The sequence below is a fragment of the Metarhizium acridum genome, assembly GCF_019434415.1.
Source record: "Metarhizium acridum strain ARSEF 324 chromosome Unknown scaffold_13, whole genome shotgun sequence".
Taxonomy (NCBI): domain Eukaryota; kingdom Fungi; phylum Ascomycota; class Sordariomycetes; order Hypocreales; family Clavicipitaceae; genus Metarhizium; species Metarhizium acridum.
In genome coordinates this window covers 716,237-731,534 of record NW_027094016.1, presented here as the reverse complement: position 1 = coordinate 731,534, position 15,298 = coordinate 716,237, and the positions used below count along the sequence as shown (strand labels likewise).

The window sequence follows — 15,298 nt, the reverse complement described above, 5'->3', positions numbered from 1 at the left end:
AAGGACAGTCATGCGAGGGCTTTGTGCCAAGAAGCGTCGGGTCTGCACGGTGAGGTGCAACGTGAGTGCAGTGGATAAAACGGATATCACGGGCAACTTCAGTCGAGTTGCATCGCTGTCTCGATCCAGCAGATGAATGGCACACACATGGCGGAGGTGACGATGACTGGCCGCGCCGGTGCCGATTCATTCACATGCCAGGACTTCCGCTGCGCCGGAATGGAGGGCTGGATCAATTGGTGTCCGGGGGGCGTCGTGGCGTACAATGGAGGGCCGTCCAATGAGTGCCTGAGGTTGTCGTAGTGTGGGGGAGGAGGGAAAGCAGATGCACAGTGTGGGGCGCTCTCGTGCCGAGATGCAAGACGAAGCAGGTTATTCTTCCAGGCTGGCTTGAGAGGCAAAGTGTGCAATTGCTTCACGAGGCAAGCAATTGGTATTGAGAGACTAAGCTGCGTGTGTTTTCTCGATGGCAGTATTCTTTTTTTTTTTTTTTTTCCAACCTTTTTTGACCCCATGGCACAAGTAATGGACGCTTGGACAAGGACACACGGGGACCCTTCGGAGCCACCAAGAACCACATCGCTCCGTGTCCAACCTCGGTCAATGGCGGCACGGGGGTGTTATTGCCACGGCTCTGATTGGCCAGGCCGCCGTGCATTCAGCAGAGCACTCGAGCCTTTGAGCCGAGCGCCAAAGAGCAGAGGGCGTCAGAGATTCAAACGAAGCGTATACGCCACAAGCGCATGGCCGCATGTTTCTCGATCTTCGTGCGGAATCCGACAGACACTGTCCGGACTATCCCGAGCCACGGACGCAACCACACTGTCCTGCCAGCACTGGCCGGCAAGCTCGTGGGGCGGCCAAGTTCCGAGGTGTAAGTCGTATGTAGACCTTGGGGACATGCCGAGCGGTGACTCTTAACTTTGCCTCTCGTGCCTCCAGAACTGCTTGTTTTCCTATTTCTTGTTTTTGCTCCTTGTTTCCCCCTCCCTCACCCCAGATCTCTGTATCCTTGACCCATCTAGGCGAATCTACTTTTGCTGGATCCCTAGATTCGCATCTTTGCCCGCCCCTGACAAAACAGCCCTTGATCCAACGGCCAAATAACAAGAAGAAACGTGAACAGCAGACAGCCGCAATCATGGCCGCCAACAACATGGTCAACCCCGCCGTCAACCCAGACGTGGAAGACGAGCTCTTCGCCAAGGAGGTCGCGCAGGTCAAGAGCTGGTGGGCCGACTCGCGCTGGAGGTACACCAAGCGGCCGTTTACCGCGGAGCAGATTGTCTCCAAGAGAGGCCACCTGAAGATTGAGTATCCCAGCAACGCGCAGGCCAAGAAGCTGTGGAAGATTCTCGAGGGCCGGTTCAAGGTCAGACATGACACCCGGCAAAGGCACTTGACACAGCAAGCTGACAGACGAGCAACGGCAGAACAAGGATGCCTCGTACACCTACGGCTGCTTGGAGCCCACCATGGTCACCCAGATGGCCAAGTACCTCGACACCGTCTACGTCTCGGGCTGGCAGTCGTCCTCGACGGCGTCGGCGTCGGACGAGCCCGGCCCCGATCTGGCCGACTACCCATACGTATGGCTGGCCGAGCACAAGACCACAAGACCACGGTGATGCTGACTGTGTGCGTAGACGACGGTGCCCAACAAGGTAGGCCACCTGTTCATGGCGCAGCTCTTCCACGACCGCAAGCAGCGCCAGGAGCGGCTCAGCACGCCCAAGGCCCAGCGCGGCCAGGTCGCCAACGTCGACTACCTGCGCCCCATCATTGCCGATGCCGACACGGGCCACGGCGGCCTGACGGCCGTCATGAAGCTCACCAAGCTGTTTGTCGAGAAGGGCGCCGCCGGCATCCACATCGAGGACCAGGCGCCCGGCACCAAGAAGTGCGGCCACATGGCGGGCAAGGTGCTGGTGCCCATTAGCGAGCACATTAGCCGACTGGTGGCTATTCGTGCGCAGGCCGACATTATGGGTGAGCTGCGCTTTTTTTCCTTTCTCTCATAAGCGTGTAATTGTGCCTTGACTGTCGCGATGCTCGTGACAGCTTACGGAGCTGGCATGTGAATGTTGCCCCTTTCCCCCACCTTGCTTCACGAAGAGTCATGCCCAAGACGACGACCGACCAAAATAGCAAAAAAATCCCAAGAGAAAAAGAAAATCATCTCTTGTTTCGCCAGAATGGGTAGCTGACAGTCCCTCCCCAAGGCACGGACCTGATTGCCGTGGCGCGCACCGACGCCGAAGCCGCGACGCTCATCACCACCACCATCGACCCCCGCGACCACGCCTTCATCCTCGGCTCGACCAACCCGTCGCTCCAGCCGCTCAACGACCTCATGACGGCGGCCGAAAAGGCGGGCAAGACGGGCGAGGCCCTGCAGCGAATCGAGGACGAGTGGCTCGCGTCCGCCAGGCTGATGCGCTTCGACGAGGCCGTGCTCGCGGCCATCGCCGCCTCGTCGTCGCCCGACAAGGACGCCCTCAGGCGGCAGTACCTCGCCCAGGCAAAGGGCAGGTCCAACGGCGAGGCGCGCGCCGTGGCCCGCGGCATCCTCGGCGCCGACGTCTTCTTCGACTGGGACGCGCCGCGCACGCGCGAGGGCTACCACCGCCTCAAGGGCGGGTGCGACTGCGCCGTCAACCGCGCCGTCGCCTACGGGCCCTACTGCGACGCCGTCTGGATGGAGAGCAAGCTGCCCGACTTCGCGCAGGCCAAGGAGTTTGCCGACGGCGTGCACGCCGTCTGGCCCGAGCAGAAGCTCGCGTACAACCTCAGCCCGTCCTTCAACTGGAAGGCCGCCATGCCGCGCGACCAGCAGGAGACGTACATCCGGCGCCTGGCCGCCCTCGGCTACTGCTGGCAGTTCATCACCCTCGCCGGCCTGCACACCACGGCCCTCATCAGCGACCAGTTCGCCCGCGCCTACGCCGCCCACGGCATGCGCGCCTACGGCGAGCTCGTCCAGGAGCCCGAGATGGACGGCGGCGTCGACGTCGTCAAGCACCAGAAGTGGAGCGGCGCCTCGTACGTCGACGAGCTGCAGAAGATGGTCACCGGCGGCGTGAGCTCCACCGCCGCCATGGGCAAGGGCGTCACCGAGGACCAGTTCCACTGAGAATGAACCGTGTTTGCCGAACAAGTTGCTTTTTTTTTTTTTAAATCTGGGGAACAAAATTGAAGAGAAAAATGTGCCTCGCACGTGGTTGCTTGTAGAGATATTGTTTCGTGGGAGAGGGGCATCGTTTTTCATCCTGGCCAGTGGCCCGTGTCGATTTGCCCGACGTCATTGATCTTTTTGTACATGAATCAAAAATCCCCACCTAGTAGGTGGCAGCATGGTAGAGATATTCAGTTACATTTACACACATAAAGTGTTTTCTATGTGCACCGCTGCTCGACACTCTGCTCAGCTTTTGTAGCTTCGCCACAGCACCACACCAATGCGGGTATAATCACCGTCCCATTCTAAGTACCCGTTCACTGACCTGCCTAAAACCCACCAACGCTGGAGGCAAGCTGTCTGTACAGACTCCGTACTCCGAAGAATTTGAAAAAAAAAAAGAGAAGAAGGAAAAAAAAGGAATACCAAGGCCCGCACTCTGCGACAGCGGCGTAAAATTCATTAGTCATGACATTTCAGGCTCCTCTAACCACCACCAAAATCCACCTTCTACCTCCCCCATTAGTCCGCCTCGGCCAACTGCATTATCAACCTTGCTGCCATGTCGAGGAACGGGAACGGACTCGTCACTTCCTTCTCTTCAAGTAGCTTGCCCTCGGGCGTCTCGTAGCCTGAAGACTTGAAATCTACCAAGTACACCCCTTGCTCCATCTCATATATTTGAATGTCCAGGTGTAGGGCTACAAACTCCTTCTTGTTCGGATTTTCCTGTGCTAGAATGTGGTAACTGTCTGGCGTGCCACCCTGCACCTTGTCCACGCCTTCGGGCGGCGTCTGAACATGCTTTTTGAGTGCTGCAAAGACACATGAGTTAGCCTTTATTCATCTTCAAAAATGAGGGGGAAAAGGAAGAAGAAGAAGAAGAAGAAGAAGAAGAAGAATCAGCCTACTGGAAGACTCCCACCGCACTTTAATGTGCCATGGATCGGCTGGAAGCTGGTACCGCTTGGCCGGGTCCAAACTCGAGCTTGATTCCCGTTGCAGTGGTGTGCCGTCGTACTCGTCCGCAAAGCTGCCGTCTCCGCTTGGTGCCTCGCTATCCTTGCTATGCACCTGAGAATATTCCTCGTCTGGAATGTACTTGGCGCCCAACTTGTGCAGTGCCTTGTGGATGCAGAGCAAAGCCTCCCACGGAGCATTCCTAGACCGAATACCAAACTGCCACCGAACCGGCTTCGATTTCTTGGGTGGATTGATTGGTGTCATGCCTTGCGGGCGCTTGCTGCCTTCCTCGAGCCGCATCTGAACCCGTGCATGTGGCTTGAGTCGTCTGGCCGCTTCCTCCTTCTCCGCGTCTGTTCTCGCCGTGGGTGGTTCATCATGAACTGCAGAAACTTGAGGCGGCTGGGAATTAAGCCCCGCCTTGAGCCTCTCGATGAAGTCTTTGTGGTATGTCGGCAAGCTTGTCGGCAGAATACCAACCTTGCTGACATATGGTCGAGGTGAGATTCCACCCGACGCGCCAGATCTAGCAGAGGACATGCTCAGCATCGGGCTTGATGATGATTCCTCAACTTCCGGCGTCAACGGTTCTTGGCCTTCTGGAATCATAGTCAGCACTCTCACGGCATGGACATGCGGTGGCTTTAGGAAACAGACTTACGGTTGACTTGCATAAGCTTGTTTTCCCGCACAATCATGTAAGCATCCTTGATAGCCGAAGGCTCCTCGGACTGCAAGGCTTCTTCAACATCCAGCTTGCCGTAACCCATAGTTTTACTAATCTTCTCCGTGACTTCGTTGTGCAACCTCTCTTGCACCTGAACATGGGCATTCGGAGCTATATCCCTAGTTTGAATGGCCTTGTTGGGGTCGACCCCAGTGTTGAAAAACTCCTCCACAGGCATCTGGAGGTAAGCTGGCAGGTCCGTCAGGAACCATGGATCCTGCCTGATTTCCTCAATAGTAGCTCTCTGCACGGGGTTGACAACAAGCATCCTTTTAATCAAATTGGCCGCCCCCGACGGCATCCACTGGGGGATGCTGTAAGTGCCTCGGGCAATCTTGGCAAACAGGCTGGGAATATGCTCGTCGTCAAACGGCAATCGTCCAACCAGAAGGACGTACAAAATCACGCCGCAGCTCCATACATCGACCTCGGGACCAGCGTACAACTTTCCGCCAATAACTTCAGGCGCAGCGTAGTTGGGGCTTCCGCAGCTCGTCTTGAGGAAATTGCCGTCCGTCATAATATTGCTCAGGCCGAAATCGGCAATCTTGACATTCAGATTATCGTCCAACAGCAGGTTCTCCGGTTTCAGGTCGCGATGGACAATTTTGTGACGGTGGCAGTACTCGACAGCACACAGCATTTGCTGAAAGAAGCGCCGTGCCTCGGCTTCCTTCATACGGCCATTTTGCACGATGTAATCGAAAAGTTCTCCGCCTGCATACTCAAGCACCATGATGATTTCGTTGTGGGTTTTGATAACGGTATATCTGTATAATGTCGGTCAACCACCCTGTCATTTTTTGTCCATGCATGGCGGAAATGTAAAGAGGAGGCATCAAAGCATCACGTACAGCTTGATAATGTGGGGGTGCCGCAGTAGCTGCAAGTATTCAATCTCCCGTTCGACGCGGCCGGCCATGTCCCGACTGATGAGTTTTTTACGGGCGATAATCTTGAGAGCAACTTGCTGTCCGGTGAGTTGGTGAATGGCCAGCCTCACTTTACCAAAAGATCCCTCGCCCAAGGTTCGCACAATCTTGTAGGCGCCGATGCGCTGTTCGGTTTTGGTCTTGTCCCGCAACGACTCCATGGCATTTTGACGGCCGCCGCTTAGCTTGGGGGACCTGGTGGCATCGTCCCGTCCTTGGTGCCGGTGGTGATGCTGTGTCGGTTGTTGCTGTTGTTGCTGCTGCTGCTGCTGGCGCCGGACGTGGGATGAGGAGAGGGAGATGGTGAGCTCTTCGTCCTCAAAGCCTCCTCGAGGGGCCATGGCGGGGGAGGGACTAGTTGGAGGATGGCAGGATCGCTGGCAATGGGCGGTTGGCGCCGCGACGCAGATACGGCTTGATGATGATGCGCAGGTGCAGACAGACGAGTCAGACCGGCTGGCGGGAGGGTAATGATGAAGATGGTGCAGTACTGAAGGCTGCAAAGACGGAGGAGGTCAGGACCATGGAAGGTGGGGGGATGAGTTAATTGTCGTGTGGTGTGGTTGATACGGCCTGGGTCAAATTGCCAATGGCTTTCGGGTGGTTACCGCAGTGGAGGGGTACAGCAAAGAGGTCTGGTACATCGGGGCTGACTGGTCTGCCAAGTGTCTCACGTGACACTACGAAAGCTGGCGACTCTCCGTCTTGCCGCCCGTATTGTGAATTTGTGACGACAAAGCTGCACGTACAATATCACAACATGTATTAATCGCTCGACATTACGCTACGATCGCCCCAATGACTCCTGCAAGCCTGCAGGAGACGATTGTTTCACATGGTTCCTCTCGGCTAGGCTTGATGGCTGCCCTCATAACAAGCAATCTTTCAGATGTAACTGGTTGCGCAGCAAATAGTCTTCCACAACGCCCTCATTATTCGGAGACCTCCCAGCCTCACACAGAGCCATCATCGCCCACAATCTCATCATCAAAGTGATATAGCGGACCCTCTTCCTCGACTAGCACAGCATCCCCTCTTGCAGTCCCACTTGGCCCAGACTCCGTCTTCTCAGCCGCATCTTCCTCCTCATCCCAGTCGTCCCCGGCGTCCCTAAAGTCATGAGCAAGGTGCACGATGGAGTTGTATTTATAGCAATTGAAGCATAGCGTGTAGTCATCACAGCTTGTGCAATTAAGTAGACCCCCCACAGTTCTAATTCGCAACAATCACAGAACCATCCTTGATTCCGCCTTCCCCTCCTTTTCCGTCTCGAAGTTGGCCTTTGGGACGAGACATTCGCCTCCGCAAGGCCAGGAATGCTAATCATAGGGGACGCACGCGTCAACAAACGACCATGGGAAAAATGGCATGAGGCCTGGCTACGAGTCTTGGAACAACGAACCTCTCATAATCATGATACTGGGCAACTTCCAACGCAGTCTAGTCGCCTAAAAGTCCTCAACTAGAAATATGCGGGTCTGCACCACTGTCAAGCAGGAAAGTGACTGTTCCATCGTGGTATGCCGCTCGCCTATCTTGCCATATCAAGATGTTCGCAGCACGCGCCCCCAGAGAAGAGGCGTTCAACCGTCCTTATCCCCGACGTTGACATCAACACCGACTCGCACAGAGCGCACCAACACCTCTTTCACAAGGTCGACTTGTCTGCTGAGAACGGCATAATGGAGGGGCACCCGGCCAATGGCGTCTTTGACGGCGAAATCCGAGTCTGGGACCTGGAGCAGATTTAGAACCTCGAGGGAGTTGCAGCAAGCGACGTGCGCTGGTTTCTTGCCACAGGCATCCTGCACATCGATGGATATCTTGTGATCCAGGAGGCTTTGTATGATACCGCTCTTGCAGTCTAGGCTGGCGGTGATGATGGGATAACTTGAAAAGCGCCCACGGAGGGTAGGGTCGGCGCCCCTTTCGAGGAGAAGCTTGAATATCTCCTCTTTGTCTGCATCGTCTTCGCGCTCATCTCGGAGGCTGGTTGCTATCAAGGGCGTGCCATGGCACTCGGGCAATCAAGCTTGATGTCTGAGCCACTTTCGAGCAGCAACCTGACCGTTTGTGAAGTATCACATACGCAGGCAACATGCAAAGGTGTACCCAATACCTCCATGGTAAGAAAGTGTAGCCGTGACGGCATTCTTTGTAAGGAGATATTTGACAACCTCATCATTTCCTCGCACAATTGCGACCATGAGGGGTGTAAATTTGGACTTGTTGATTCCGTCCACCTTGCACCCGGCAGCGACAACAAGGCTGATGAGGGTTCGGTCGTGCTCATTTACGGTATTCACATCCACTCCGGCTTCCAGCATCAATGAAGCCGTATCCTTGAAACCGTCGATGACAGCACCTACCACTGCGTCTTGGATCGACTGGCGTATTAGGTCAGGCTAGTCCTTGGCCTCGTTGAGAAGCACCTTGCAGGTTTCGACTCGACCAAGCAGGATAGCATACCACAGCGGCGTTCCTTTTTTCCCTGTTTGTATCCGCACCAAGGCCAACAAGTGCCCTGATGGTGGCCCGGTGCTGATAGGCAGCCTGCAGCGGCAGCCATTCCTCGTCGCCACACACATCGTTGACATCTCCGTTGGCCTCGGCGAGAACTCGCACAGTCTCGGTGTGGCTGCCAAGCGCAGCGATCCAGAGGGGGGGTTGACCATGCCCATCACGCGTGTTGACGTCTGCCATTTTTGAGATGAGGTACCGGGTGGCCTCGAGGTAATCGTCGCTTGCTGCCACGAAAACTAGGACAAGTCAGTATTGTAGCGCTTCGTAGAAACATTTGGTGTTGACGTACGTGGTGGGCATTTCCACTGGTCGTCAGCCTCGGGTGGTAGACATTCCTGCATTTTCCTGTGCTTGAGAATAGGGTCGGCTGCTAGGAAATGCCCGCTTTCGCATGCAGATTGCAAGGGCGTCAAACCAGAGTTATCCTTACCATCAACAGCAGCTCCATTATCCAAGAGCATTTTTACTACATCCTGTGCGCCGAATGCGGCGGCAATATCTAGTGATGTCTCGCCGAGCTTTGTCTTGGCGGCCAAACTTGGACCTCCATCTACTAATAGTTTAGCAACGCCGGCATGGCGGCTTCGACGAGCAAGATGGAGCGGTGCCATATGGTTGAATAGTAGTGCATTTGGAGGTTGGGATCCGACCCAAGGCCAAGAGTTTGGCAACAATATCTTCCATGCCCAGCGAGGAAGCACGGCACAGTGGGAATGCCAACCGAAGCAACGGGTCATTGCGCTCTAAGAAGATTGACGCCTCTTGATTCTTCAGCTCTTCGTCCTCGAGGACATTGTTCGCATAATCCTTACTGCTACTAGATTGTTCTGCTTGCTGTGTCGTTGTGTGTTCCTCTCTGGGCTTTCTCCTGGGAGTGTCATGAGGTGGTTTGGAAATGTGATGCACCAACTCTCGGAACAAATCTAGGTTTCCACTGGATGCCGCAACTTTGAAGGCACTATGCAAGTAACCATGGTCAAAATCCAGATCCGACGGATATGAACCGAGGATAAGACGAAGAGTAGAGAGCTTGCCTTTCCTCGCGGCCTCGACCAAGGCCAGGCCGCGCGATTGAACACCATTCTTGTGCATTTCTAAAAGACACGTGACGAGGTTATCAAGTCCAAAGTGTGCTGCAACAAGAAAGGCGTTCGACTACCCACGGGAATCTTTTAGAAAGCCGGCAACGCAGAATATGCGTCGATCCATCGTTTCAAGTTCGGAAGATGATTGAAGACTGTTTCCAAGACATCATCAAGTGGACCAGCCTGTGTCAAATGTCTGTTCCAAAACTCAACTGCATATGGTAGTTGTAAAGCACCTGAACCTGTTTAGCCACTGTCATCGTGCAAGTGCACCAAACAAATCTACAGAATGTCCAAATGACGGTCGCGTTCCTTCGCAAATACCATCTATTGGAACCCGGCTGTTGCTGTTCGAACTCACTGGACCCAAGCCACGGATGAATGACTGAAAGACAGAACTGAATCTCATCTTGGACTACGACAAGGAACCCGCCGAACAATTGCAGCATGTGCGCAATGGTGTCGTGAGCAGTCGCGTTGCTTGGGTCCGTGTCATCAGTCTTTTTGACCGGGCAGAGGCACAGATCTGAGACGACGCAGAACTCAACCGTCCTTAATGGCCTGACAGCCGACAGCATCCACGAAATCAGCTTCTGAGCCCAAGGTTGGCGGTCACTCGGGATTTCCGACAGGACAGTCTCTAACAGGAGCTCCGGTCTGCGTGTCTCTAATTTTCCCGGAAGCCTGGGGACGGACTCGAACGGGTTCGGTGTTGATCTGAGCCGCTCCATCAAGAGCCGGCACAGCGACTCATCATTCGAGAAGCTGGAAATTATTGACTTGGTAGGACTCTGGAGATTCTCAAAGGCGTATCACCAGGGGGCTCCTCGAGCTCTCCTTTTTGTTCTTTTCCTCTTGACCCTTGGATACTCGTAGTGGTCGTCTAGCTACTTGTCAATACATTCAGCTTAAACCGTTACACAGTCTATCAATGCGTGACATTTCCCAACTAAGACATGTGAGTAACAATAAAAGTCGCTCATTCAAGACAACAGCAATCGTTATACTGCCGCCTGCAGGAAACAACAACAGGCATTTAGTGTTCGTATGATTTTACTCTTCATCCCCCAATGCCACCCGATAATTGACACAGCTGAACAGAAGACTCTTGAGGGTCTGAGACCGGTGTTCCTGTTCCAAGGGGACACAGTTATGAAGGAATAAGACAACAGATTCCATTAACCAGATATTATCATTTCACATATCCGTACCATGATGTCGTTATTCTCGTTATATCATTTTAGGCGCCAAGACGCGGTCGCGTGTATAAATTCTATAGTGTAATCGAACGAACCTCAACATGCATAAACACAAATGTTGTACATACTGCAGTACTGAAACGGGGTATCGATAAGTCAATTCAAGTCTATCTCTCTTATTTAAGGTAGGAAAAAGGGTAACGTTGGTAGTCACGGTATCTATACATGGTGTCTCACCCTGTTGCGGGTCTACACATGATGTTACACGTGATATTAAGTTGTAAATATTGCAACAGTCTGAGTATTTAAACTGTTCTTCCTCCCCGCATAATCTAAGCTTTAGGTGGTTACCATGTTGAGTTGGCCTGTACCCTTGTCCAAGTTGGCTATACATTTACTTTGCTCTGATATATATCATTGCCTCTAGATGACTGAGCCGATTTGCATCACGTCCCAATGCGGACTATGTCAACTCGATGTTGCCTATGGTGAGGAAGTAGCGGTCTGTACGCTTTATCATTCCTGCTCTCGCCGAGAATCTCGCGTGTTGACTTCCCTTCTAGACAGTTTCAGAAATTGGAAGCGAATGATTGCTGAAAGCTTGTGTGATGGACTTGTTTGCGATCATGCTGACGGACTTGGAATCAGCTGCCATCCAGAGTGCCTTCGCATTGCTGAACTTGAGTGTTCGGAGCGACTGATGAAGGCGACCAGACATACCTTTCAAAGCACCGTGGGAGAGAAACATCGGCGCCGAAACTGGATGCTGGATTGCTTGAGCTCCAAGCTCCAGGCTGGCATTGCCGTCCCAGACCGCAAAACCCATGTTGTGCGACTTCCGCCAGAGCTTTGTCGTCTAGTAGCCGAACAACTACTATAATATTGTGCTACGACACTTGCTCGCAGTTTGTGGAAACCCCCTGAGCAATGTCGTATAACGCTTGACTGCACGATATGGTGCAATCTTATTCACTTTGAGGGGGGGGAGTACATCTCATCCCTGTCGAATTTCAAAAGCCAACACCACCTAGAACTTCTATTCCGTCTATCAACGAATATGCCTGACCGTTTATATACACGAGAGAACCACCTTGGTCTTACAAAAGCACTTTTCTCTAATCCGGACTATTTGCCCGTATTCAGATGTATTCCCAATACGTGGTGGCGAACCTTCGACCTCTCAGAGAGGAATCTTACAATTCTTGGTGAATCGGATGTGAGGTTAACCTTTGCAAGTTGCTTAGGCTCCACTAATAGCTTTTTAAGGGCATCAAACTCCGTGGCCTTACCGTTGTTGGCCAGAATCCGGTAGCATGGAGCGTGCCCCCAATAGAGGGAGTTCGATTTGCATATATCAACCTAAGATACAGAGGTGACGCCAGTCGCATGGTAGCATTCTCTTGTAACGATCCGCTGATAACTGGCTACTCCGCTCTATGGAACTATCAAATAGCTATGATTCATGCCCATAAAGATGGAGAGGACCTGTCTTTTTATCAATTGATGCCAAATGCACGTTGGCTATATATGCCAGTGGACCAAGGAGAGCTTATCACGGAAATTTACACGGGCTCTGGCTGGATAGGACGAGATAGCGCCATAGGAGTTAGTTTGACCACCTACAAATCCCAATCTACAAGGAACTGACAATTGTTTAGATCAGAACTAACAAGGACCGCTGTTTTTTGGCGGGAATCTACTCAACAAGATCCTCAAGGCAATGGGCTCTTGTAGACCGGCCAGTTCAGACACGTAGCCGCATTTTCTACGGGACTATTGACGGCCACATCAATATACTAGCTTTCGAAAAATCAATTTCAGACGAAATTTGGCCAATGTTTCCAGCAACCCACTTCTTCACCTCATTCTATAATCACGAATTAAGAAGATTACTTCTACAATTCATTAGACCTTACAGGCTTGGTAATAATTGCCCCTTGTAGAACGAAAGGCGACAAGGCCATAAGTGGCCTGTTATTGCATTTCGCAGATGGACATCGGGATAGTGTTGGTGAGGTTCGCCTGGACTCATTAGGCCAAACGCTGAAGATCAGTGAGAAGGAGACTGTAGTTTTAGGTTTCAGGAGGCATGATGGCAGATATCCTTATGTTTCTGATATTGCAACATCGTCGTCAAAGTTTACGTCGGCTTCATCAGCGTAATTCGTCTATTTGCCGCCGGCAGGTTGGAGTGGTTTTGGTCTCACCGGCAGTGTTGCGTGATATATGAGGGAGAAAGGAGTCTAGAAACTGCATGACCCACACTTCTTAACTTTTTAAACTTTCTCTTTTACCGCATTAATATGAATATCTACTGAGGTTAGATGCCAATCATCCGCGTAAATCTGTACCCGCCAAGTACTGGAAGTAGTCGTCGTGCACGTTTCTACTTAGTCTCTTAAGTGGATTTACACTAAATAGTGAACGCAAGACGTATCCACCCATTCCTATGTAGCTGTCAAGAACGTCTGTTTCATCTTTTGCGCAATATTTGGCGGGCACTTGCTGTGCGGGTTCTGAGGAAGCAGCAGCCTATACTTACTACATCACCTACGACACATTACATTTATGTGTAAAAACTTGCCACTTATAAGTACAGTATTAATACTATGGTGACATAATTGCCCATCCGCCTCAAATGATATGACTAAATCAGAACAGGCATTGTCAAGTTCCCTGGGGAGAGGATTAAAGTATAACATGACCACAATGCGTTACGTCGAGGCAAATACCGCTATTCCTGGCCCAAGATATACCATTAGGGAACTGCGGCGGAGAATCCCGCTAGCCTTGGCCCCTTTTGTTGTCATGGATCATATCGAGCATGACAGGACAATGTCTGATGCGTGGAAATACAAGTGCATATAATGAACTAAATGAGTGGATGCTAGATGCTTTCTAATAGGTCAAAGCCATACGAAATGAGATGTCGCGATCCAACAGTTAGTACCCTTATCCTGACGAGCCCGGGCAACGCAATGCTCCTTATATATTGTCCGTCCGGCCTAGAAGATTCTCTGTATCTATTTTAACCCCTTACCCAACCAGACCCATCCGCACGCTCCGAGTCAGTGACGCTCGATGCTGCCCTTACAGAATGGGTGTCCTCTATCTATTAGGTTTTGTTCTCCGGCACATTTCCTCTCGAGTCGTCCTCGGCGGCGGCACTGCTAACCCAGAATGGGCTCTCCTTGCTGGCATTTTCCATCCCAGGAAAATCTTCTTTGCTTATTGGCGGAAGATTAGTGGTTACATCGCTTACAGCCTCCTTCCACCAGTCTTGAAGATATCCCTCCAACATATTATGTAACTTTGTTCTCTCCGTTGTCTCCAAGGTTTACACATCCGGTTAGATTAGTATCGGTGAACCGGCACAGGTCATGTTCCGGCGTGCGAATGCAGATGCTGCAAGTTGTATTCAAATCGGCTGTAATGGATGTGCTGCATGAATGCATTGCTGGGACCATTCTTCGGCCTTTGGGTATGCATTGAGACGACCTTGAACAGCATTTTTGACCTAGCAGCCAACAAACACTTCGCTGACATGCCAATCACTACATGAGTGTGATAGATTAAGCCCAAATATTCATGCACAATACATGCAAGCTCCGTCTCATCCGGCAAACGAGAGCCAGTAATAGACTGCTTTTGCCCGAAAAAGCAAGCTTCGATCAATACGCTGTGCAAATTGTATGGCCCGTACGCAGTTGGTGCTGGTTTAGGGATTACAAATTGTAACCCCCGTGGTTGACTAGGAATGCATGTAGTGACCTCAACTATAGGAGGGCATTGCACGTCGTAACCCTGACCGGGGGTTGCGGCTTGTGATCCCTGACAATAGGCAGGGCAGCAAAATTGTGACCCCCGCAAGATGTAGACCTACAAAAGGGAGCTAGCTATATTGGTCCCGCCAGACCAAATTTCATGGCGGACTCCACCAGACATTTCCCCGAGGGTGGAGGTAATTAAATCTCGGCGTAATGACAGTCTCGCCATGGAATATTGTGGGGTCTGTTTTCTTCAGGCGAGGAGGCAATACGCAAGATAAGGGATCAACGAATATTTTTCAGGCACCTAAAGAGTCTATACGAATCTTTCATAGCCTCGACCACATTTTCTTTGGAGGTTACAGAAAAGGCCCTCGAAGAGAATGGCTTCTTTAATCTAGAAGATCCGGCTATGGGAGAATATGTAGAGCAGATGGAGCGTAGAAGCTTTCCCTTTCGTCTTAGAATATGGTTTAGACTTTTATAAGGAACGAGTCCCAACGATAAGGTAAGTACGCCGAGACTTTTATCATGGCAGCTATTTGACCCTTTCTAGCGTATTACCATCATTATCGAAACCGTCCTCGGGAGATGCGCGCTGGCGCACTGGCTGAGATACAAAGCATACCCCGGGCACATCGTTTGCTTTAGGGCAGGTGGTCCAAAAGCTGGTCGACGCTCGCTGCTGGTTCAACTATGGGCCAAAGGGTCACACGTGGAATACTACAGGGGCTCACACCTACACGATATGCCCTAAGAGGAGGGAGCTCGGTTGCTATGGGAGATCGAGCCGTCTACACTCGCTGAAGCAGGCTGTGTTGCCTTGTCAAAGGAGTTCCCAAACGGGGGCGTGTAAGTTGGCTCTTAGCCCAAATGAGGTCGGCATTGACATATATGTAGAGTCATTCTCGATGCCCGGGTTAA

General features: G+C 52.0%; 3 protein-coding genes across 5 annotated transcripts; 1 reads left to right on the top strand and 2 right to left on the bottom strand.

The window, feature by feature from the left end:
• The first annotated feature begins 309 nt into the window (after positions 1-309).
• On the top strand, positions 310-3,381 carry ICL1_1 (isocitrate lyase 1). 2 transcript variants are annotated; one of them, XM_066117402.1, is made up of 4 exons: positions 310-1,372; positions 1,434-1,589; positions 1,647-1,989; positions 2,223-3,381. In XM_066117402.1, the coding sequence occupies exons 1-4, from the start codon at positions 1,142-1,144 to the stop codon at positions 3,131-3,133; spliced, it is 1,641 nt and encodes a 546-aa protein (XP_065977187.1). In that variant the 5' UTR covers positions 310-1,141; the 3' UTR covers positions 3,134-3,381. The 2 variants fall into 2 exon arrangements, with proteins under 2 accessions (XP_065977187.1, XP_065977188.1); XM_066117403.1 differs by having other exon boundaries at positions 496-1,372; positions 1,434-1,989.
• On the bottom strand, positions 3,360-6,366 carry SNF1_1 (Protein kinase). Of its 2 annotated transcripts, XM_007814340.2 has the most exons (4): positions 5,723-6,366; positions 4,803-5,638; positions 4,090-4,740; positions 3,360-3,993 (listed from the first exon to the last, which is right to left on the bottom strand). In XM_007814340.2, exons 1-4 carry the CDS (start codon positions 6,139-6,141, stop codon positions 3,701-3,703), a joined length of 2,199 nt encoding a protein of 732 aa, XP_007812531.2. In that variant the 5' UTR covers positions 6,142-6,366; the 3' UTR covers positions 3,360-3,700. The 2 variants fall into 2 exon arrangements, with proteins under 2 accessions (XP_007812531.2, XP_065977186.1); XM_066117401.1 differs by having other exon boundaries at positions 3,360-4,740.
• An 847-nt stretch (positions 6,367-7,213) lies between these two features.
• Positions 7,214-9,415, bottom strand: J3458_002811 (uncharacterized protein; the record flags this gene model as incomplete). Its single annotated transcript, XM_066117400.1, has 5 exons — positions 7,214-7,789; positions 7,913-8,187; positions 8,270-8,559; positions 8,613-8,873; positions 8,974-9,415. 5 exons carry the CDS (start codon positions 9,413-9,415, stop codon positions 7,384-7,386), a joined length of 1,674 nt encoding a protein of 557 aa, XP_065977185.1. The 3' UTR covers positions 7,214-7,383.
• Between the last annotated feature and the right edge of the window lie 5,883 nt (positions 9,416-15,298).